The 25541-nt window shown below is 41.7% G+C and overlaps 1 protein-coding gene across 1 annotated transcript in view; it reads left to right on the top strand.

Moving 5' to 3' along the window:
- The first annotated feature begins 2679 nt into the window (after positions 1–2679).
- LOC120061873 (platelet-derived growth factor C-like) overlaps positions 2680–25541 on the top strand; it is an 81013-nt gene continuing 58151 nt past the window's right edge. The window contains 2 exon segments of the mRNA XM_039011652.1: positions 2680–2731; positions 21321–21516. Coding sequence (XP_038867580.1) covers positions 2680–2731; positions 21321–21516 — 248 coding nt within the window.

Below are 25541 nucleotides of genomic sequence, written 5' to 3' on the forward strand. Positions count from 1 at the left end.
GCCAAAAGTTTGGACACCTACTCATTCCAGGGTTTTTCTTTATTTTTACTATTTTCTACATTGTAGAATCATAGTGAAGACAGAAACTGTGAAATAACACATATGGAATCTTGTAACCAAAAAAGTGTTAAACAAATCAAATGTTATTGGTTACATACACATGTTTAGCAGGTGTTTTTGGCGGTGTAGCGAAATGCTTGTGTTTCTAGCTCCGACAGTGCAGTAATATCTAACAATTTCACAACATGCACACATCTAAGTAAAGGAATGGAATTAAGAATATATAAATATTTGGATGAGCAATGTCAGAGCGGCATAGACTAAGATACAGTAGAATAGAATACAGTATATACATATGAGATGAGTAATGCAAAATATGTAAACATTATTGAAGTGACAAGTGTTCCATTTATTAAAGTAGCCAGTGATTTCAAGTTTATGTATATAGGCAGCAGCTTCTAATGTGCTAGTGATGGCTATTTAACAGTCTGATGGCCTTGAGATAGAATCCGTTTTTCAGTCTCTCTATCTCAGCTTTGATGCACCTGTATTGGCCTCACCTTTTCTAGATGATAGCGGGTGAACAGGCAGTGGCTCCGGTGGTTGTTGTCCTTGATTGTTTTGCCCTTCCTGTGACATCATGTGCTGGAGGTTAGGTATTTTGCCACCAGTGATGCGTTGGGCAGACCGCACCACCCTCTGGAGAGCCCTCTGTTGAGGGCGGTGCAGTTGCCGTACCAGGCGGTGATACAGCCCGACAGGATGGTCTCAATTGTGCATCTGTAAATGTTTGAGGGTGGTTTTAGGTGCCATTGTGAGGGTTTTAGGTAGCCACCCTTTGCCTTGATGACAGCTTTGCACACTCTTGGCATTCTCTCATCCAGCTTCATGAGGTAGTCACCTGGAATGCATTTCAATTAACAGGTTTGCCTTGTTTAAATTTTTTAAAACTTTTATTTAACTAGGCAAGTCAGTTGTGAACATATTCTTATTTACAATGACGGCCTACCCCGGACAACGCTGGGCCAATTGTGCGCCACCCTATGGGACTCCAGATTTACGGCTAGATGTATTTGAACCAAGGACTGTAGTGACTGACGCCTCTTGCACTGAGATGCAGTGCCTTAGACTGCCGCGCCACTCGGGAGCAGCGGTCCCTTTGTTATAAGTGAATTTGTGGAATTACTTTCCTTAATGTGTTTGAGCCAATCAGTTGTGTTGTGACAAGGTAGGGGTGGTATACAGAAGAGAGCTCAATTTGGTAAAAGACCAAGTCCATATTATGGCAAGAACAGCTCAAATAAGAAAAGAGAAGTTACAGTCCATCATTACATTAAGACATGAAGGTCAGTCAATCTGGAAAATTTAAAGGAAGTTTATTCAAGTGCAGTCGCAAAAACCTTTAAGTGCTATGATGAAACTGGCTCTCATGAGGACCACCACAGGAAAGGAAAACCCAGAGTTAAATCTGCTGCAGAGGATAAGTTCATTTAGAGTTAACTGCACCTCAGATTGCAGCCCACATAAATGCTTCACTGAGTTCAAGTAACAGACACATCTCAACATCAACTGTTCAGAGGAGACTGCGTGAATCAGGCCTTCATTGTCAAATTGCTGCAAAGAAACCACTACTAAAGGACCACCAATAAGAAGACTAGACTTGCTTGGGCCAAGAAACACAAGCAATGGACATTAAACCGGTGGAAATCTGTCCGTTGGTCTGATGAGTCCAAATTTTAGATTTTTGGTTCCAACTGCCGTGTCTTTGTGAGACGCAGAGTAAGTGAGTGGTTGTGTGGTACCGACCGTGAAGCATGGAGGAGGAAGTGTGTTATTGTGGGGGGTGCTTTTCTGGTGACACTGTCAGTGATTTTAATTAGAATTCAAGGCACACTTAACCAGTGTGGCTACCACAGCATTCTGCAGCGATACGCCATCCCATCTGGTTTGGGCTTAGAGGTACTATCATTTGTTTATCAACAGGACAATGACCCAACACACCTCCAGGCTGTGTAAGGGCTATTTGACCAAGAAGGAGAGTGATTGAGTGCTGCAGCCAACAAGTGCTCAGCATATGTGGGAACTCCAAGACTGTTGGAAAAGCATTCCAGGTGAAGCTTGTTGAGAGAATGCCAAGAGTGTGCAAAGCTGTCAAGGCAAAGGGTGGCTACTTTGAACATTTTCAATCATTAAATATATTTTGATTTAACACTTTTTTTTGTTGTTGGTTACTACATGATTCCATATGTGTTATTTCATAGTTTTTGTCTAATTATTCTACAATGTAGAAAATAGTACAAATAAAGAAGAACCCTTGAATGAGGTGTGTCCAAACTTTTGATTGGTACTGTATGCTACCAATGACCATCAGCAGCAGCATAGCTTGGAGAAGCCTAGTTACTTTGACTGCGGTCATGACTCGTGACTGCCGATGTGGCGGTAATATGATCACCATAACAGCCCTAATCATAACCCTGACGTACTGTAATCATGCAAATACTGCAATAATTGGTTAGAAGTGGGCTAAGTAATAACTTTTCAGGTAATATTGATTGTAATCAGTTTAAGAAGACATTGAGGCTGTATTCGAAAGGGATTTGTTTGTAGTAAGTCCACAATGTTCTTGGTGACATTACAAGACTCCCAATTTTGAGCATGTAGAAATTTTCCCCAATAAGAATGGACCTCATGCCACTTGAAACCATGTCAGTGCAGGGACGTGAGAGTGAAGGTACTAAACATGAGTTTTACCTTAGCATGAGAGGAGTATCCATGTATAATGTCAAAGGTGTGAAACTAAAATTAGTCAGTTGTACAAGGCTGTTTATTTTCTGCCTGTTTTCTCGATTCAAAGACAGATCCTTCAATATCTCAGAAAGTGTGACCGGTGCTAAATTCAAATGCCTCAATATTATTTTTATTACATTTTAAGGCATGACATATGGATGTTGTTTTGCAATAGTTTCCTAAAATGTAATTGTAATCTACTTCTGTGATTTCTCAGTCTCAATAAATTAACTTCCTCAAAGATGATAAATTACTAATCAAGAGGATTGCACAATTTACTGATTTATATTGCAATCTATCATCTTGATTGCACCCATAAAGTTCAAGTAGCTAGAGGAACTGTTGAGCAGTCAGGGTGTGTCAGAAATGTTCATGTACTGTACATACAACACGTAAACACCTCACACCTGTGATAGATCTTACCTTCCGGCGTGTAAAAAAAGGCAAACGTGAGGAGAAAGGCGGTATCAGCACAAACCTGACATGATTAAAGAACAAATATTGAAGGAATAATAGTTGGCTTAATGAAGGAAAAAAGTACTTCAGTCAATGAAAATAGTTCTGTAATATTTACCCTCTTCCTTTAAGTTTATAGTGTACTATGGGTGTGTCTCAGTAGTCCTCTCCTTGAGGCTTCCTCACCTTGTGTGTCCTCTGTATTGATGTGAAGGAACTGGACAGGTGAGCGCTACTTCACAACACATCCACCATATTTATTTCACAGGTATTTTAGGTTTGTTCAGTTGAAATAGATTAGAGGAAGAGCAGCAGCAACATCATAACATTGAGACATGCCTTTTGTCCCCTTCACCCTGAAGCAATTGCTACTGTACCTTTTTGGACCAGCCATCTGCTTGTATGGGGTCATTTAGAGGTCATAGTTGAGCTCCTCATCTCTAGACTCAACTGCAGTTTCTTCTCATAACAAAAACTATAAATGTTTACCAAGATGTAAATTAGCAGTTTTAAGACTGCTTTTGAATTTAAAGCTGCAATATGTAACTTTTTGGATGACCCGACCAAATTCACAAATTTACTTCTGGTTTTGTACACTAGCTTCAAACAGCTGAAAATACAATATTTTCGGTTTTGAAAAATATAGTTCACAGCGGTTTAGATGGTACAGTCATTCTCTCCTAATTTCACAAACTTAATTCGGCAAACTATTAGAATTTTAGCAACCAGGAAATGGCGGAGTGATTTTCTGCATGTTGCACCTTTTTTAAAGGTGCTTTAGAGAGAACCTCTGTTTCCCAGGCGTACATCTAGGATGAAATTAGACAGCCATTTTTCCATTATTGCAACTGCACATGAATATTAATCTTTAAAGATCATATCAAAGCTTTTAAAACTGTCTGCTGCTGTTATAATTCTGCTTTTGCAATATTTTTTTCTCGAGACGGTTTGCCTGATGCAATGGCTTATTTTTGGAGAGAAACAAGCAGCCACAGTTAAGTAAAAAAGGCTGCAGGCCCTTTGAGGAGTTTGGAAAGTCAAGTTTAATGGTCCAATGCAGCCATGTTTATCGCAATACCAAATTATTTCTGTGTAACAATTAAGTACCTTACTGTAATTGTTTTTTAAATGAAAAATGGTCCCAAATGAAAATTGTTTCTTAGCAAAATACAATTTATCAAACAAGAATTTTGCTAGGACTGTCTGGGAGTGATCTGAGAGAGGAGCCTAAAGGGAGGGATGTGTAACCTTAACTAGCTGTTATTGGCAGAGAGGAGGGAAAACTCTGTTATTGGTCTATTCATTTAAGTGAAATGTCTCATTTTGTAAATGTCTGTTTCTGTGTACTTTAGGCTCTAAATGAGTGTTTTTTTCTACATTCAGTTCCCTTTTTAACAGACTCCACAGGTCATTAAAGGGGCAGATCAGACAAAAATATGTGTTTTTATTTATATTACTATGATTTATACCTGAAATATGCAAATTTTTCTAACAAAACATATGCTATCAGACTGTCATCTGATGAAGTTGTTTCTTGGTTAGTGGCTATTTATATCTTTATTTGGTCGAATTTGTGATAGCTACTGATGGAGTAAAAAACTGGTGGAGTAAAAAAAGTGGTGTCTTTTGCTAACGTGGTTAGCTAATAGATTTACATAGTGTCTTCCCTGTAAAACATTTTAAAAATCGGACATGTTGGCTGGATTCACAAGATGTGTACCTTTCATATGCTGTATTGGACTTGTTAATGTGTGAAAGTTAAATATTTAAAAAATATATATTTTGAATTTCGCGCCCTGCACTTGAGCTGGCTGTTGTCATAAGTGTACCGACGTCGGGCTTGCAGCCAGAAGAAGTTTTTAAGATACTAACAGCTTACAGACGGTAGGCAAAGAAGGTCACAGTATTGAAAACTTAGTAGAAAGGCCTCTTTTTAGTGTCCTGACTCTGAAAAACACCAAAAGAAAGATGCCCAGGGTCCCTGCTCATCTGTGTGAACGTGCTGCAAGGAGGCATGAGGACTGCAGATGTGGCCAGGGCAATACATTGCTTCTCTGTACTGTGAGACGCCTAAGACAGGGAGACAGGACGGACAGCTGATCGTTCTCGCAGTGGCAGACCACATATAGCAACACCTGCACAGGATCGGTACATCCGAACATCACATCTGCGGGACAGGTACAGGATGGCAACAACAATTGCCTGAGTTACACCAGGAAAGCACAATCCCTCCAGTGCTCAGACTGTCTGCAATTGGCTGAGAGAGGCTGGACTGAGGGCTTGTAGGCCTGTTGTAAGGCAGGTCCTCACCAGACATCACCGGCAACAACGTCACCTATGGGCACAAACCCACTGTCGCTGGACCAGACAGGACTGGCAAAAAGTGCTCTTCACTGACAGATTGCGGTTTTGTCTCACCAGGGCTGATGGTCGGATTTGCGTTTATTGTCGAAGGAATGAGCGTTACACTGAAGCCTGTACTCTGGAGCGGGAATGATTTTGGAGGTGGAGGGTCTGTCATGGTCTGGTGCGGTGTGTCACAGCATCATCGGACTGAGCTTGTTGTCATTGCAGGCAATGCCACCACGCATAGAACGAGCAGTATGGCTGATTTCCTGCAAGACAGGAATTTCAGTGTTCTGCCATGGACAGCGAAGAGCCCGGATCTCAATCCCATTGAGCACGTCTGGGACCTGTTGGATCGGAGGGTGAGGGCTAGGGCCATTCCCCCCAGAAATCTCCGGGAACTTGCAGGTGCCATGGTGGAAGAGTGGGGTAACATCTCACAGCAAGAACTGGCAAATCCTGTTACTGACTGTTACTTTTGATTTTGACCCCGTCCCTTTGTTCAGGGACACATTATTCAATTTCTGTTAGTCGCATGTCTGTTGAACTTGTTCAGTTTATGTCTGTTTGAATCTTATGTTCATACAAATATTTACACAAGTTTGCTGAAAATAAACGCAGTTGACAGTGAGAGTACGTAACTTTTTTTTGCGGAGGTTGTGGGTGAGTTCAAATCATTGGTTAATTGAAGGCCATATGCATAATGTACTGTAGGGGCTAATTGGTGGATTAGGGTTAAAGTAAAGCAGGATTGGGGTCGGTGGACTGTGAGGTTAGGGATAAAAGGTTAAGGGTATTCAATAATGTCTATTCTACAATGGCTCAACAGTCAAACAGTCAGTAGGGTTCAAACTTGACCAAGTGGAACAAAAATCCTGAGGTGTATTTGATTGTATATGTGACCTGTCACCCAGCATGGATCATAGAGCTGACAATGTGTATAGTACATAGTAGGCTTGGGCGGTATACTGGGGTATTTTGAAATACCCACAGTATTATTTTCAATACCACCATTTACCCTTATAGCTGCTACTATTACTGCGTTAAATGTTGTAGCTTTCAATTGTCCCATCAACAATCACCCATTTTTGTAAATGTAATGCATTTTAAACTTCAAATTTCTCTAGTAGGGCCCTATAGGTTATTTATCGTAATGAACGATATCAGCAAAACGTCCATGATAAGTGGACGTTTCGTTCGGTTCAATAAGTGGACGGTTCATTCCAGCTCTACCATCAATACCGTTTAACTTCTTGCGAATATAGGGGGTGCTGTTTCGCATTAGCATAATTTGCACTACAGATTAAACGGCTTCCTACTCAATTCAATGAGGCTCTACTCAATGAGGCTCGTTAGAGGTTAAACTGTTTTTAGCTTGTTCTTTTGTAAAGGTGAGTACCTGCAGTCGACTTGTGCACTAGGTTAATAGATCAAGCAGGTTGCATTCTTCAGCAGCTGATTGAGCCAGTCACATGGTATGTTTGTTTACAATTATACAACGGGTGGGTCTAATCCTGAATGCCAGTGTCTATTCCACCGGCTAAATATGACGTTAAAATGCATATTTACTCTGTTCCGTCTGACTATGCAATCCACGGTCTCATCAGCACAGCCAGGCAATTTATAAACTTTGTCTCCACTATAAAAAGCTTCTAGACGTTATCTCACATTTAGTTTTCGACAGCAGAGATTTGTATAAACCTTGCAGTCCGTCTCTCTCACTGACATTTGCAACATTGTTTCAGTATTCAAATGCGATCTCCAGCTGTCCCATAGTAATGGACGAGACCGACAAGCAGGCAGCGTTTCTCAGCCAGTCGAAATCATGAATCAGCTGACATCATTTTGATGGATATATACAAAGAAATGTGAAATTGAAAAACGGTTAAAAACAAAACTAAGTGCAGCTAGTTTGCAGTCTTTCCAGCTTCAGTTTGAAGTGATTGTGTTAGCTGTGTTGTTGGATAGCTCCTCTGAACAACAGTGTCCTGACGAGTGAGCACATTTTCTTTGCCAGGGGAAATCGTGCCTCATTAGCTCATTGTAACCGCTACTTTGCTGTTATTTTGGCTGCACTGTTGATGTGACTAAGTTAGACGTAGTTGGCTAACTAGAAAGCAAAGGGATAACAACTTTGCCAGCCAGTATGGCATTGGAACATTTAGAACGAACGACTAGGTCGCATCTGTAGATACAGAACAAAACGACTGGGTTTGGCAACCACGCTGCCAGCAGGCTTGGGTAGCAACCCTAGATTTGTGTCACAACTATATATTCTGGAAGGATTAAATAGTATGAATAAATTAATCAAAATAATGTTTTTAATGAAAATGTCAGTCATTATTTGAATGTGTTGGTAACCCGTAGCCAGTGTTTGGAGAATATTGGCATGGTTTGCCGGCCCTCTAATTCGTCTTGGGCCTAACACGCGTGCCAATATATCCTCCAAATACCGACTTTTCTGGAATTATTACTTAAAGAGCACACGGAGTAAATGGAAGCTTTGTGACGTTACGATCCGTTGTTGTGCAGAGCGAGATAGGTGATCATTTTACACTTGAAATTCACTACTTATGTTTGCCAGCTACAGTGCCATCAAACACTTCCTAGCCCTTCTTACAGCCTGAATTCAAAATGTATTACATTTTATATTTCTCTCACCCATCTACACACAATACTCCATAATGAAAACATGTTTTTAGAAATTGTTGCAAATTTATTGAACATAAAATACAGAAATATTCACACCCCTGAGTTCACACTACAGCTGTGAGTCTTTCTGTGTAAGTCTAAGAGCTTTCCACACGTGGATTGTGCAATATTTGCCCATTATTCTTGACAAAATTATTCAAGCTCTTCAAATCAAATGTAACTTGGCCACTCAGGAACATTCACTGTCTTCTTGGTAATTAACTCGTGTAGATTGGGTCTTGTGTTTTAGGTTATTGTCCTGCTGAAAACAGACAACCAGATTTTCGTCTAGGATTTTGCCTGTGCTTAGCTCCATTGTTTTTTTTTTGTATCCTGAAAAACTCCCCAGTCATTATTGATTACAGGCATAACAATAACATAATGCAGCCACTGCTTGAAAATATGGAGAGCGGTACTCAATAATACAGTGATGCTCGGGATGATGAGACGTGTTGGGTTTGTGCCAGACATGGCCTTTTCCTTGATGGCCAAAAAGCTCAATTTTAGTCTCATCTGACCGGAGTACCTTCTTCCCTATGTTTGGGGAGTCTCCCACATGCCTTTTGGTGAACACCAAACATGTTTGCATATTTTTTTTCTTGAAGCAATGGCTTTTTTTCTGGTCACTCTTCCGTAAAGCCCAGATCTGTGGAGTGTATGGCTTAAAGTGGTCCTATGGACAGATACTCAAATCTCCTTCAGTTATCTTTGGTCTCTTTCTTGCCTGTCTGGTTAATGCCCTCCTTGCCTGGTCCGTGAGTTTTGGTGGGCGGCCCTCTATTTGCTGGTTTGTTGTGGTGCCATATTCTTTCAATTTGTTTAATAATGGATTTAATGGTGCTCCGTGGGATGTTCCAAGTTTTGTATATTTTTTTATAACCCAACCCTGATCTGTACTTCTCCATAACTTTGACCCTGACCTGTTTAGAGAGCTCCTTGGTCTTCATGGTGCCGCTTGCTTGGTGGTGCTCCTTGCTTAGTGGTGTTGCAGACTCTGGGGCCTTTCAGAACAGGTGTGTATATATACTGAGATTATGTGACAGGTCATGTGACAATTAGATTGCACACAGGTGGCTTTATTTAACTAATTATCTGACATCTGAAGGTAATTGGTTGCACCAGATCTTATTTTGGGGCTTCATAGCAAAGGGGGTGAATACATATGAACACACCAGATTTTTTTGAAACAAGTCATTTTTTTCATTTCACTTCACCAGTTTGGACTATTTTGTGTATGTCCATTACATTAAATCCATTACAGGTTGTAATGCAACAAAATAGGAAAAATACCAAGGGGATGAATACTTTTGCAAGGCACTGTATGTTGTATTGGATTTGCCTCAAACACAACCCTTTTGTATTCAGGAGAAAAAGTTAATTGCTAAGCCAAATGTTTTGTAATATTACTTTAGTGCCTTGTTGCAAACAGATCCATGTTTTGGAATATTTTTATTCTGTACAGGCTTTCTTTTCAGGCTTTCTTTCCTTCTTTTCACTCTGTCAATGTTAGTATTGTGGGGTTTTAATTGACTGACCTTTTATGTCTAAAACTAATGATGGACTGTCATTTCTCTGCTTATTTGAGCTGTTCTTGCCGTAATATGGACTTGGTCTTTTACCAAATCGGGCTATCTTCTGTATACCACCCCTACCTTGTCACAACACAACTGATTGGATCAAATGCATTTTAAGAAGGAAAGAAATTCCACAAATTAACTTTTAACAAGGCACACCTGTTAATTGAAATGCGTTCCAGGTGACTATCTCATGAAGCTGGTTGAGAGTTTGCAAAGCTATCATCAAGACAAAGGGTGGTTACTTGGAAGAATCTCTTTCTCTCTCCATATATATTTATTTATTTTTATTTATTTAAACAAATTGGTTACTACATGATTCCGTATGTTATTTCATAGTTTTGATGTCTTCACTATTATTCTACAATGTAGAAAATAGTAAAAATAAAGAAACTCTTGAATGAGTAGGTGTGTCCAAACCTTTGAGTGGTACTGTACAAACAATGTCCATGCTGCTTCCCTTCTCCAGACAGCTGAACTCTGGCTTGTGGGAGCCTGGCGGGGCGGCCATTAATTAGAAGTACAGGGGAACCCTCTTAAAGAAGCAGATCTATATCTTAGAGACAAAAGCAAAGCCATAACATTTGTTTTTTTAATTGCACAGATTAAAATGTTCTTTGGCGCTTGTCTCCCCTTTCCCGGCTAGGATTAATCATTCAATTTGCCGCTGCTGAAAATCACATTAGACCGTTTGAAAAGCTTCATCCAGATCCGCTTGCATAGCTCCAAGCTTATCAAAGGGTTGCTCGGAAGTTCAGTTTTTTTGATGTACCTACATTTACCAAACATAAACTTCCCGACTTTGCAATATCTGCCTACCGTAGGTGGCTTTTGCTTCATGGCTGTAATGCTACATGTTTTCAAGGGCATGACTTAGGCCAATGAAATAAGTGTGGACTTTGGCGAGAAGTCACAAGTAGAGCTTTTTATTTCTAAACTATTCTTACAAGTAATGGACTGTGGGAGGCAGATGTGTGAAGTTGAGGCTCTCTACGGAGTGTGAATGCGGGTAATGTCCAAGCTGCAATCCAAGATATAAAAGCCCAAAGTTGTGCACTTTCTGTGTTCAAGAATATTGAAAGGTCGACCCACCTCTCTTAGATATTAAGTTTGCATGTTATCAAGACCTCCACTGTGAACTATTTCAAGATGGTCTTTTTAAATTGAGTTTTCTGTTTTTGGGCCAAGAGAGCTTCTATGTAAAAAGTGGATCTACGATCAGCCGTCTGTCTTCAGTCTCCAACTCCATCCTACAACCTGGATCTCTAATCAGCCTTTAGCAGTATGTGAATCTTGAGATGCAAGCTGTGTGCCAATATGGCCTGCCCAGATAAAACTGTAATTTACTCCAAACATCCAGCTGCCCATTTCAGACTACAAAGGGGCCCGGCGCAGCCTCTGCCATAAGATCTTACAGCTGTGGAGGGAACTTTAAAAAAAGATGTGGCCTGTCTGTAAACCGGCTGGTGCTGAGCCAGACAGAGGGTTAGACTTATCTCCCTGCGTTTTGTAAGGCACGTCTCGAACCTCCCATTCTCCTTCTAACCTATTACATATCCTGTGAAACAAGAATTATCTTTTGATATTTACTCATAGCTAATGCAGAAATGAAGGCAAATCTGACCACCCGCAACAATGGCAGTTTGTTTTAGCATTTGGATGGCCTGATCTACCTTTTTGGATAACTAGACTGCCTTTGATTTAGCTAACAAGATATAGATATCAACTTTGACAGTGTCCCAAAAAATATGTTTGCATGTGAGGACTGGTTACAGTTCACAAGCTGTCACTGTCACTCCCAGCAGAAGTCTTTTACATTATTATCCATATCTAACAACGTAACACTCATGATTTAGCGTAATTGTTATTCATTATGTGAGACTTAATAAATGCAAAAGAAAATTAAGTCCGTCCAAAGAAATCAGTCCATCACAGAGAAGCTCATACTTGAAGCAAGCAGGGAGACAGGTTAGTAGTACAGTGGTTCCCAAACTTGGGGTCAGAGACAAGTGGGGTCCCCTAAAATTTAAATAGGGTCCCCTGAGAGAATCTTTAATCTTGTCAAACACATGAATAACTTGTTTCTCTTTTAAATGGGTATAGAATACAACATTTTAGAGAACTACGAGCCTTTTACACTGTTATAATTCACTTTCATGTTATTATATGTTGGGACAGCCTGTGGGACCTAAAGGTTTGTGAAATATAAAGACAATTTAATATTGTTAGCATGTACACTGAGCAAAAATATAAATGCAGCAATTTCAAAGATTTTACTGAGTTACAGGTCATATAACAAAATAAGTCAACATCAGTGCTGACTTACTACTCCTGTATGTAGTAAATAAGTAGTGAAACACGTATTATTGAGTAGAATTTAGTGTTGAATAGTAAGTTAGTTGGGTTTTTTCATGAGGTTGTGGCTGCCATCTGGTGGCGACCTAGAAACAATTGATGGCATTTGAAAATAAATATTAGTGCTTGAAAAAGTACTTGAAAGTCTGTGAATTTGACTTGCCACTGTCTGTACGAACCCTGGGAATATATTCCGTGGTTCATCAGACCACATTGAGGAGTTTACCACATCAGTTCACATGCTTCATTAATAAGTGCATCAACGACGTCGTCCCCACAGTGACCGTAAGTACATATCCCAACCAGAAACCATGGATTACAGGAAACATAGGCACTGAGCTAAAGGCTATGCTTCTATGCTTGCTTTGAGGCAAGGAACACCGAACCAGGCATGAGAGTGCCAGCTGTTCAAGATGACAAGACGGATCACCACAAGACGGATTACCAGGATGCATACTGACCAAGTGGCAAGTGTCTTCACTGACATTTTTAACCTCTCCCTGAACCAGTCTGTAATACCTACATGTTTCAAGCAGACCAACATAGTCCCTGTGCCAAGGTAACCTGTCTAAATGACTATCGCCCCGTGGCACTCAAAGCTTTTCATGGCTACAGATGTGAAAGGCTGGTAATGGCTCATATCAACACCATCATCACAGACACCCTGGACGCACTTCAATTCGCATAACGTCCCAACAGATCCATTGATGACGCATTCTCTATTGCACTCCACACTGCCCTCTCCCACTTGGACAAGAGGAACACCTACGTGAGAATGCTGTTCTTTGACTATAGCGCAGTGTTAAACACCATAGAGCCCTCCAAGCTCAACACTAAGCTCAGGACCCTGGGACTGAACACCTCCCTTTGCAACTGGATCCTGGACTTCCTGACTGGCCGCCCCCAGGTGGTGATAGTAGGCAAGAACACAACCTCCACGGTGACCCTCCAACATGGGTGGCTCTCAGGGGTGCATGCTTAGTCCCTTCCTGTACTCCCTGTTCACCCATGACTGCGTAGCCGCACACAACTCCAACAGCATCTTAAAGTTTGCTGACAACTTGACGGTGGTTGGCCTGCTCACCAACGACGATGTGTCAGCATATAGTGTGGTGCCAGGACAACAACCTCTCCCTCAACGTCAACAGCGGATTGAGAGCTTCAAGTTCCTCTGTGTCCACATAACTAAGGAATTATCATGGTCCACACACACCAACACAGTCGTGAAAAAGGCATAACAACGCCTCATCCCCCTCAGGAGGCTGAAAAGATCCGGCATGGGCCCTCAGGCTATATACAGTAGCGAGGCTACTGTATATAGGCTACTGTCTTTTTACTGTTATTTCTTTACCTATTGTTCACCTATAATACCTTTTTTGCACTATTGGTTAGAGCCTGTGAGTAAGCATTTCACTGTAAGGTCTCCACCTGTTGTATTTGGCGTAGGTGACAAATACACTTTGATTTGATCCTCAAAAAGTTAGAGCTGCACCATTGAGAGCATCTTGACTGGCTGCATCACCGCTTGGTATGGCAACTGCTTAGCATCAGACCACAAGGCGCTACAGAGTTTAGTGCATATTGCCCCGTACACCACTGGGGCAGAGCTCCCTGCCATCCAAGACCTCTATATCACTCAATGTCAGAGGAAGGCCCTAAAAATTGTCTGACTCCAGTCACCTAAGTCATAGACTGTTCTCTCTGCTACCACATGGCAAGTGGTACCGATGCACCAAGTCTGGAACCAACAGGACCCTGAACAACCCCCCCAAGCCATAAGACTGCTAAATAGATAGTTTGGGTAGCTAATGGTTAACTATTTAACTATCTGCAAGGACCCTTTTTACATTAACTCTTTCGACTGATCACATATGCTGCTGCTACTGTTTTATCTATCCTGCTGCATAGTCACTTTATCCATACATATATGTACATATCTACCTCAATTACCTCGTACCACTGCACATCGATTTGGTACTGGTACCCAATGTCTATAGCCAAGTTATCGTTACTCATTGTGTATTTCTTTTTCTATTTCTTTTTTCTCTACATTGTTGGAAAGGGCCCGTAACCAAGCATTTCACTGTTAATCTACACTTGTTTATCAAATATGATTTGATAGCGTCCGCAGATGTTTTGCCATGATTCAGCAGGACGTGCTAACAGATGGCCACAAGTGGGTCACATGTTTTGACACAGAGGGCCTAAGGGGGAAGTACATCTGAGGTAGACTGGTGAGATGTCCCCCTCACGTGGCCAGGGTGCTTACTTTACTGGACTAGGGCTGTGTTTCCCAACCCTGGTCCTCGAGTACCCCCAACAGTACACATTTTTATTGTAACCCTGGACAAGCACACCTGATTCAACTTGTCAAGCCCCTAATGAGTTGACTGAGTTGTTTGTCATGGGCTACAATGAAACGGTGTACTGTTGGGGTACTCGAGGACAAGGGTTGGGGAACACTGGACTAGGGTGCTTACTGTACTATAGGGCCGTAGGCTTCTAATTGTGAAACTCTTGTGACTGGACCAAAGGCATTTTTGAAAGAGAAAATACTTTATTACAACATCAGCTGCGTCCTGGCTAACGGGTCTTCTGCCGAGTGATGGATCTTCCAGACAGACCATCAACATTCAAATCCCACTATTTTTAGATTTAGCTTCTTATTCTCTTAAAAGCCCTTGCTCTCTCTCTCTCTTCCTCCCTCTCTTCCTCCCTCTCTTCCTCCCTCTCTTCCTCCCTCCCTCCCTCCCTCCCTTCCTCCCTCTTTCCATCTGTCCAAGTGAAGGAAATCAAATGTCAAAACATGACAAAAAAACTGTACACGTTTTTGTGAAACCTACAGGTGCGTATAACCTCATCTACAGCTGAAGTTACTGTTGAAGATTTACCGTCCTGTGAGTCTACTGTGTTCATGAGGCGTATAGTCGATAGTCTTAGGAGGTCTCCAGTATTTGTCTGCTCTGGTATGTCTGTCAGTAATGAACAGAGATGAGCCATGGCCGCAGGGTGTCAAAAGGGTTGAGTCATGCTGTCAATCAAATCTCAATGATTTTTACCTTTGATTTTGTCTTTGACACTAGCCATAGTGGTTTTCATATGTTGCCAGGAGATAAAATGTTGTGAGTTGAAGGTTTGTCAAAAGTTTAGAAGACGCAGTTAGTAGGATGAGGATGCCTTTTGTGGACTAAAACCAACACATGCACTCACTTACTACAAACACACACTCGGACTACAAACAGATATGAACAGTATAGGCATAGGCACGCACAGTGTCTAGGCCTATACAGTGCCATGACTCAGCCAGGCTTCTGTGCTCTGTCATCCCTGCCTCAGCAGCCGCCACAGTAGCATCAGCATCAGGGGAAAAAACGAGAATGAATTGTTGGGTATTGTTTCATCACCTGTGCAAAGCGGCTTGGACCCTGTCGCTTAGGGACTCATAGAGCCTTTTGATTAGCAGGTAACGCGGGTCAAATTAAAAACAATTTTGATTTAGTACCCTAATGATTCTCGTGTCGTTTTATAGGAAGGGAAATTGCTGTCACGACCGATTTCGGCTTGACGTCGGAAACCGAGGCAAGTCAGTCGAGGGCGCAGGTGTCACGGTGTTGAAATGTCTGATTTATTGCTGTTCCGTGTGAAAATACTGTTACGTGTCCACTTAACAAGCGTAAACTCATGTGAATGCAATCCATAGCAATTGGATACAATTAACCTTTGACCACTGCCAAATGAAATTGAGAATGAATGTAACCTCTGTGAGAACCTTGCCTTAAACTCTGAGCGGAATGCTTACCATTTTGTCAGAGTTGAAGTGTGTTGTGGTTTGACATGAATAGTGCTGGTCTACTAGGGGAGCAAAAGTTATGTCTGACATATATTACACCATGTCTGTTAGATAAGCTCATTGCTACAGGCTTTCTGTAATGTGACATTCATGATATAATAATGAAAACATGAGAATTTAGTAATGTAACAGCATAGCCAGATTTTATATCTCATTTTCCATTGTGATAGGACGCATACACCAAGTCCAGTGGGTGCCTTTTTACATTGTGGGTGGGTGTGCATGCTCCTGAGTGTGATTGTCCATGTGAATGCAGAGTGCAACTACCTACTTAAGGGTTGTGGACTGTGACTGTAGGTTATTGTACGTTAGTGTGGGTGTCCCTTCATGTCCCTCAGTGTGTGCGTTCATGTGAGCACTTACTCACTGTCCTCTGTTTTGGCCATCGAAAGGTTAATGTTTAATAGTGTTAGCATAGGCCCAAATGGTTTACCAAGTAACATGTGAACAAAGTACAAAGACAAACTGCCTTTAAATTGTTTAACTTGGGTCAAACGTTCTGGGTAGCCTTCCACAAGCTTCCCACAATAATTTGGGTGAATTTTGGCCCATTCCGCCGGACAGAGCTGGTGTAACGGAGTCAGGTTTGTAGGCCTCCTTGCTCGCACACGCTTTTTCAATTCTGCCCACAAATTTTCTATAGGCTTGAGCTCATGGCTTTGTGATGGCCACTCCAATACCTTGACTTTGTTGTCCTTAAGCCCTTTTGCCACAACTTTGGAAGTATGCTTGGGGTCATTGTCCATTTGGAAGACCCATTTGCGACCAAGCTTTAACTTCCTGACTGATGTCTTGAGATGTTGCTTCAATATATCCACATAATTTTCCGTTCTCATGATGCCATCTATTTTGTGAAGTGCACCAGTCCCTCCTGCGGCAAAGCAAACACACAACATGATGGTGCCATCCCCGTGCTTCACGGTTGGGATGGTGGTGTTCGGCTTGCAAGCCTCCCCCTTTTAACATATTGATCAGTTTTATTTTTGTTTCGTCAGACCAGAGGACATTTCTCCAAAACAAAAAGTACGGTCTTTGTCCTCATGTGCAGTTGCAAACCGTAGTCTGGCTTTTTTTACGCGGTTTTGGAGCAGTGGCTTCTACTTTGCTGAGCGGCCTGAAAAATCGTGTGCGAGCAAGGAGGCCTACAAACCTGACTCCGTTACACCAGCTCTCTCCGGCAGAATGGGCCAAAATTCACCCAAATTATTGTGGGAAGCTTGTGGAAGGCTACCCAGAACGTTTGACCCAAGTTAAACAATTTAAAAGCAGTGCTACCAAATACTAATTCACTGTGTGTAAACTTCTGACCCACTGGGAATGTGATTGAAATAAATAAAAGCTGAAATAAATCATTCTCTCTCCTACTATTCTGACATTTCACATTCTTAATATAAAGTGGTGATCCTAACTGACCTAAGAAAGGGAATTTTGACTAGGATTAAATGTCAGGAATTGTGAAACTGAGTTTAAATGTATTTGGCTAAGGTGTATAAACTTCCGACTTCAACTGTGTGTATGTATATTTATTTATTTGTCCTATTTATTCAAACTCACTTACTCCCATAATCGTGGTTATACTTTCCTCGCAGAAAGTGGGTCAAGGAAAAGTCATTTTTGAGGTAATTCACTCCTGGGATGGGCCTCTGATCATTATGTGACATTGGTTAACCTGGAGAGAGAGGTCATTTGGAAGTCTGGGTTTTCACACAGAAATGGACAGACCTAGAGGACCGTGTGTGTGTGCCACTAAAACAGTGGAGGTTGAAAGTGGTTGAAATGAATAGTAGGATACACATGGTTTTAATGTAGGTGAACAACCAACCTCCTTTAAAAACATACTTGGTGCAATTATAAATATACACACGCATTCGGGAACCATTCCCAAACATAATTCCTTGGGGAAAATCAGCTAAATGCTGAATGGAATGCGTGTGTGTAATACAAAGATGGTTTGTGGCCTCATGCTGTATTTTATTTTATTTTTTAAATGTCTTGTTCAAGGGAATAGTTCTAATTCATGTTTTAACACAGACATGACAGAAGATGTACGTATTTTCCCCATTTATTACAGTAAACCACACTGTGACTGTACCATCAGTGGGCTACCGGCAAATGCATCCGATGACATTTGCACCTGCAAATAGAACTTGATTTCTATGGTATATCAGACTGTCGATTTAAAAAAAAGTTCAACATGCAACATAATGTCCCTTTTGGTTTTGTGGACAGAGTAGGATATCACTTTTTCTTCCCACGTGTCTAAAAACCTTTTCATCCGGGCATAACCTTTTCCCTCCTTCCCTCTCTCACTGACAGTAAGGCCAGATTGTCACTTAATAAAAAGGCATTCCATTCAGCATTTAGCTGATTTTCCCCAAGGAATTATGTTTGGGAATGGTTCCCGAATGCGTGTGTCTATTTATAATTGCACCAAGTATGTTTTTAAAGGAGGTTGGTTGTTCACCTACATTAACACCATGTGTATCCTACTATTCTTTCTGTGCCGCATGCACTGTACATCCGAGGTCGTATTTTCACAATCATTATGTACTTTATGAGCCTCTGTTTCCCGCACTGTAATACGAAGGTAATTAAAGACATGCCATTGTGATGGAAAGCCTTAACAGGATTAAAGAGCCTATCGGCTTGTTGGTTTTATAGCCGGCCAACCAATGACTAGCAAGCGAGCAGTCAATCAAATGGGCCCGATGATGCCGTTACTTGCACCTCCCAGATGAAAAGAGCTCTAAAACCTTTTTTATTGACATCAAAGACATCAAATAAAAGTTGGCTGACGCAACAAGGATGATCTGTTTATCTCTGACTGAGAACATAAGGTTTTTTGCCTTCTGGAAGAGGTGTATCTGAGGTGTACAGCCATGAAATACCGCTTGAAGGGTAATAGGCTCTTTTGTCTGGAATGATATTGCACAAACTGTCCGTTTTCTATCTCCGGGGGAGTGAAAGAATCATTTTGCTGCAACAGCTTGCCTACCCAAACAAGGTGGCTTTTCTTTTTCCTCGCTGTGGTTGGTGTTGAAAGCCAAGTTTTTTTAAATTTTTTATTTTTTTACTTCAGTGAAAGAACCGGCTTCATTGAGAAGTCTTGACATGCGTTATAATTTGTCTCACGTAATTCTCTCCCTTTCCTACCTGGCGTGCCACCAACCCTAAATGGAAACATCAAAATCTTTTGACGGTGTCTGATGTGTTATCTCACCAAGCTGTGTCATCCCCATTATTTATCTCATATTTGTGGTTGACAGCACTGTATTTCGTGCCAGATGTACAACCTGTATCACAGTGGATCAAATCGAGTTGGATCTTGGATCAGACACTTACACACAATGGGTTTCTGTTGTCGACGACTCCCTTGGTCAGCAACGTTGTCCAGACAACGCAGTCAGCACTCGGGGAAAACTCCCTGCTACTGCGCCCTGTAATAGTGATCTGGGGGCATCTGACCAACACTGGCAGAAACCACTTCTGTTACAGATGTATAGCCTACCCTTCCTTGTTAAATCATACTAACATGACCAGATGTAAGATTTGTGAGACGGTTCTGCACAGTCTCCCTTTGCCTGACTCTTGATTAGAGAACGGAAATGCTATCCTGCGCAATTAAAATCCAATTGTTCATCTGGAAAAGCTTACTTTCCTCTTATTTCTCAAAGTTGCCTGTTTTTAAAGCCGATCTCCCTGATACATCTGTATGTGACATCATAAGAACACTGTTTCTTAGGAGATTGGTTCAGCTCGCTATTATTGTCGTGGTGGGTGGTCAGGTGGGAGGCAGGCAGTGAATTTTGGGCCGGTAGGCTGGCAGACAAACACATTATTGACAGTGTATTCTCCTTGAGGTGACTGGCCCTGATGGAGAGAGGGGCAGCGTGAGAGGTGTGATTTAAGACCCCTTGGCCGCAGGTCCCGGGGGAAACCGGCCAGTTGTGGGTAGCTCGTTAAGTCCTTCTAGGAGTTTATGGAGACAAGATACTGAATCACAGTGTGTTGTAGCTGTAATTTTTTTTAAAAGGAACCGCTGACAGCGGTGAGAGATTTGTGTAAATGATAGTGTCTCGGAGAGGTGCTTCTTTAGGGAAGCTTTGAGATGTTTTTTCTTCTTCTGCTGTGGTTGTAAAAGTCACTCAAATACTTTGCCCCTATAGGGAAGGACACGTGCTTCTTGAAGCAACACTTGATCTTTTGTCAAACGGTAGTGTTCAGGCAATTATTTACTTCACTAAATAAATGAAGCTTAATAGATATTGTGATGTTCAGTGTTTCGGCAGTGGACTGATGCTTTACTATGCCGAATGGCAAACTGGAACAGTTATTTTGGCCCACTCATATACAGTATGACGGCCCCAATCATAAGTGACCCTGCTTTAGTGTTTGCCCCTCTGACCATTCAATGTTTTAATTTCTTTTTTTCCTTCAACAAAAGTAGATTATTTGTCACAGAGACTATAGTGAGAATGACATTGCAAGCAGACCTTACATGTTCCATGCTTCTTCCCTAGTTTCATACTTGCGCTCTTACCAGCCAAAACCAACTTCTCGTGAGTAAAAACTTAGTGTGTGTCGATTCCTTTGAGGATTATTTCATTGATCCACATCAACTCTCTGAAACAGTGCTGCGTTGGCAGAACATAAGACCGTGTCCACATTTCAATACAGAGGTCTCATAACCATTTATTAAGTTATACTTTTATTACTCCACTTTATTACTTTTAAAATATTATCAGAGGCTCTGGCGATCAATATTTAATAAAGAAGCAATTTAGCTGGTAACTCATAGCTTCTGTCGAATAAATTATTCTTTATCAGTTCGGTGTTCGCATATTTAGCCTGGCAGAACAGTCTGTGCATTCTTCCTCTTTCCTCAGAGATATTTTTACTTCTGTATCATCATGACTTTTTTCCTGTGTTTACATTGTATTATATTGGAGGTTGTGGGGCTGCCACCCCATTTGCATTTCCCAAAAATGGATACAAGGTTTATTGTTGTAAGTATGGCATTTCATTATTCCAATACATTGCCATCCAAAAACAGTTTTTTTCTTTCTTAGCCTTGTGCATCAGTAGGTTTCTACCATGTCCTGAAATGGCCAACATCTTTAATAAACCACAATTACAACCCCAGCAGGGATGAAGTTGACCATTCCTATTCATCTTTACACAATGTTTCATCTTATCTCAAACAACTCTTCTACCAATGTAAACATAATATAAAAGTAACATTTCCCAAATATTTTTCCAAGGAGTCCAAGATTCCCAGCATGAGAAGATCGTCCCCGTCACAGGAGAGGGAGTGATCCATAGTCCGGACTTCCCACTCACCTACCCCAGGAGTACCGTGTTGGTCTGGAGACTAGTGGCCTCCAATGACAACATGAGAATCCAGTTATCCTTCGACGAGAGGTTTGGCCTGGAAGACCCAGAGGATGGAATATGCAAGTAAGATCATAAGCGTAAACACATATGAAATATGCCTATAACATATTGTGAATACAACTACGATTTATATTACAAATGCAACATATAGACAACATAGCTACACTATATATAGAAAAGGATGTGGACACCCCTTCAAATGAGTGGTTTTGGCTATTTCGGCCACACCCGTTGCTGACAGGTGTATAAAATGGAGCACACAGCCATGCAATCTCCATAGACGAACATTGGCAGTAGAATGGCCTTACTGAAGAGCTCATTGACTTTCACCATGGCATTGTCATAGGATGCCACCTTTCCAGCAAGTCAGTTCGTCAAATCTGTGCCCTGCTTGAGCTGCCTCGGTCAAATGTAAGTGCTGTTATTGTGAAGTAGAATCGAGTGTTCTGCCCTCACAATGTGTAAGTATAAAGCTTGGCAGACAGCTTATAACTCCCAATAAAGACCCCGGAGGAAGGAGTACCATTTTTAATGTTTAGTGAGATGATTTTTTCAAAACTGTAAAGTACAGAATAAAGAAAATATTATTAGAAAATGATTTGTACACATTCATACATAAATGCGTACACAAAGAATAGACTCCTGCATGAACCATCACGAGCTAACAATACAATAGGCCTAGCTAGTCAACATGACATTGCAGAAAGGATGACAATTTACCTGACTGGAAAAGTGCCACAAAATGACTAAAACAGCAATACACATATTATGTATACATATAACATAATTACAACGGTATCATCTTGTAACATAGAGATACCTAGGCACTCACATTAGCCAGATACACAACAATATAAAGTAAAGGAAGCTAAGTTGCATGTCAAAAAGATAGCTAACATGCTAACACCCAATGTATTCTCCTATGGCGATTAGTTAGCACACATTAGCTTAGCAACATCGCGACCCTAAAGCCTAGGAAAAAACATTTTAAAATGTTAATCTTTTAGAAAGCACAGCTTGAATTAACGAAAGCATGTACTAATGACTCAAAAACCAAAAGTGCCTACTTAAAGACTTATCTTTATCCAAGGCTTAGTAGGTAAGGAAGATCAAGCTTATCTGTATGTTTCCGTTGGAATGAGCTCTGAACACGAAGTTAGTTGATTTAAAGCTACAGTACCCACGTTTGCCACTAGATGACAGAGTAGCGCAATAGAGCACTATAATACTATGTATAGATAGACATATAGTTATCAGAACAGTCCTCACTTAGTTTAAATACAATATGCCTAGACAATCTGGACCCTCTCTTTCTAAAATGATCTGCCGATATTTTTGCAACCCCTATTACTAGCCTGTTCAACCTCTCTTTCGTATCGTCTGAGATTCCCATAGATTGGAAAGCTGCCGCGGTCATGCCCGTCTTCAAAGGGGGAGACACTCTAGACCCAAACTGCTACAGACCTATATCTACCCTGCCTTTCTAAGGTCTTCGAAAGCCAAGTCAACAAACAGATTACCGACCTTTTCGAATCCCACCGTACCTTCTCCGCTATGCAATCTGGTTTCAGAGCTGGTCATGGGTGCACCTCAGCCACGCTGAGGTCCTAACCGATATCATAACCGCCATCGATAAGACACATTACTGTGCAGCCGTATTCATCTACCTGGCTAAGGCTTTCGACCCTGTCAATCACAACATTCTTATTGGCAGACTCAACAGCCTTGGTTTCTCAAATGATTGCCTCGCCTGGTTCACCAACTACTTCTCTGATAGAGTTCAGTGTGTCAAATCGGAGGGCCTGCTGTCCGGACCCCTGGCAGTCTATGGGGGTGCCAAAGGCTTCAATTCTTGGGCCGACTCTCTTCTCTGTATACATCAATGATGTCACTCTTGCTGCTGGTGATTCTTTGATCCACCTCTACGCAGACGACACCATTCTGTATACATCTGGCCCTTCTTTGGACACTGTTAACTGACCTCCAGACGAGCTTCAATGCCATACAACTCTCCTTCCGTGGCCTCCAACTGCTCCAACTGCTTAAATGCAAGTAAAACTAAATACATGCTCTTCAACCGATCGCTGCCCGAACCCGCCCAGCATCACTACTCTAGACGGTTCAGACTTAGAATTTGTGGACAACTACAAATACCTAGGTGTTAGGTTAGACTGTGAACTCTTCTTCCAGACTCACATTAAGCATCTCCAATCCAAAATTAAATCTAGAATCGGCTTCCTATTTTGCAACAAAGCATCCTCCACTCATGCTGCCAAACATACCCTTGTAAAACTGACCATCCTACCGATCTTCGAATTCGGCGATGTCATTTACAAAATAGCCTCCAACACTCTACTCAACAAATTGAATGCAGTATATCACAGTGCCATCCGTTTTGTCACCAAAGCCCCATATACTGCCCACCACTGCGACCTGTGCTCTCGTTGGCTGGCCCTCGCTTCATACTCGTCGCCAAACCCACTGGCTCCAGGTCATCTACAAGTCTCTGCTAGGTAAAGCCCCACCTTATCTCAGCTCACTGGTCACCATGGCATCACCCACCCGTAGCACGCACTCCAGCAGGTATATCTCTCTGGTCACCCCCAAAGCCAATTATTCCTTTGGCCGCCTCTCCTTCCAGTTCTCTGCTGCCAATGACTGGAATGAACTGCAAAAACCACTAAAGCTGGAGACTCTTATATCCCTCACTAGCTTTAAGCACCAGCTGTCAGAGTAGCTCACAGATCACTGCACCTGTACATAGCCCATCTGTACATAGCCCATCCAAATACCTCATCTCCATACTGTATATTATTTATTTATCTTGCTCCTTTGCACCCCAGTATTTCTACTTGCACATTCATCTTCTGCACATTCTATAATTCCAGTGTTTAATTGCTATATTGTAATTACTTAGTGGCCTATTTATTGCCTTACCTCTCTTATCCTACCTCATTTGCACATGCTGTATATATACTTTTTCTACTGTATTATTGATTGTATGCTTGTTTATTCCATGTGTAACTCTGCGTTGTTGTATGTGTCAAACTGCTTGGCTTTATCTTGGCCAGGTCTCAGTTGCAAATGAGAACTTAACCAAGCCTAATGAGAACTCAACCAAGCCTAACTGGGTAAATAAAGGTGAAATAAAAAATAACTTTTATCACTTTTTTGAGGAGTAGGACGACTTCGGAGACAGGTCTGAAGTACACCTTAAGGGTGCCCTGTCTCATGGCTTTGACTTCAACCTTTCAAACTTTTGTCACTGCTGGGTACAGTTTTGATGACGAGTCCAACAGGCCATTCGTTTCTGTGGACCTGAGTGTCCTTCAGTAAGATGACATCTCCAACTTGCACGTTAGATTTGCCAACTTGCCTTTTTCTGTGTGACTGGAGAGTCACCAGGTATTCTTGTCTCCATCTCCAAAATGTGTCTGCGAGACTGTGAACTTGTTTCCATTGCTTGCTGTAGAGATCTTTGAGGTCAAAGTCGCCTGGGGGTGCTGTTATTTTATTATTCTGTGTCAGCAGCATTGCAGGTGTCAGGACTGCTGGCATCTCCAGATCTGTAGACACTGGAACTAAGGATTGAGCGTTCATGATGGCTATGACTTCAGCCATTAGTGTGGTGAGAACTGTGTGTTCCAAGAGCATGTCATCCAAAATGCAGTGAGCGACTCCCAACGTCCTCTCCCAAGCTCTTCCCATATGTGACACATGAGGAGGATAGGAGGTCCCTGTGCATCCTTGGTCTTGAATGTAAGTACTCAGTCCCCTGTGCTGATCTTCAGCTCTTTGCAGGCTCCAATGTAGTTTGTGCCAGGACCTGAGTGGAGTTGCTTCACAGGTCCTCGGATAGAGAAGAATCTTCTCAAACCTAGCTGTTCAACTCGTCCATGAAGAATTCCCTGTCCATGATTTCGTGGGAAGATGTGATCTTTGACAGATGGGGCCGACTTGTCATCGTTGTATTCCTTCAAACACTTCCGAGGTCGTCTATCTCTGGTTGGGATGGCGGCCTCCATCCAGCTCTGTGGTCCCTTGGCACAGTGTTGTGTTAACCAGTCTCTCTCTGATCTGGATGCTGT

The sequence above is a fragment of the Salvelinus namaycush genome, chromosome 17, assembly GCF_016432855.1.
Source record: "Salvelinus namaycush isolate Seneca chromosome 17, SaNama_1.0, whole genome shotgun sequence".
Lineage (NCBI taxonomy): Eukaryota > Metazoa > Chordata > Actinopteri > Salmoniformes > Salmonidae > Salvelinus > Salvelinus namaycush.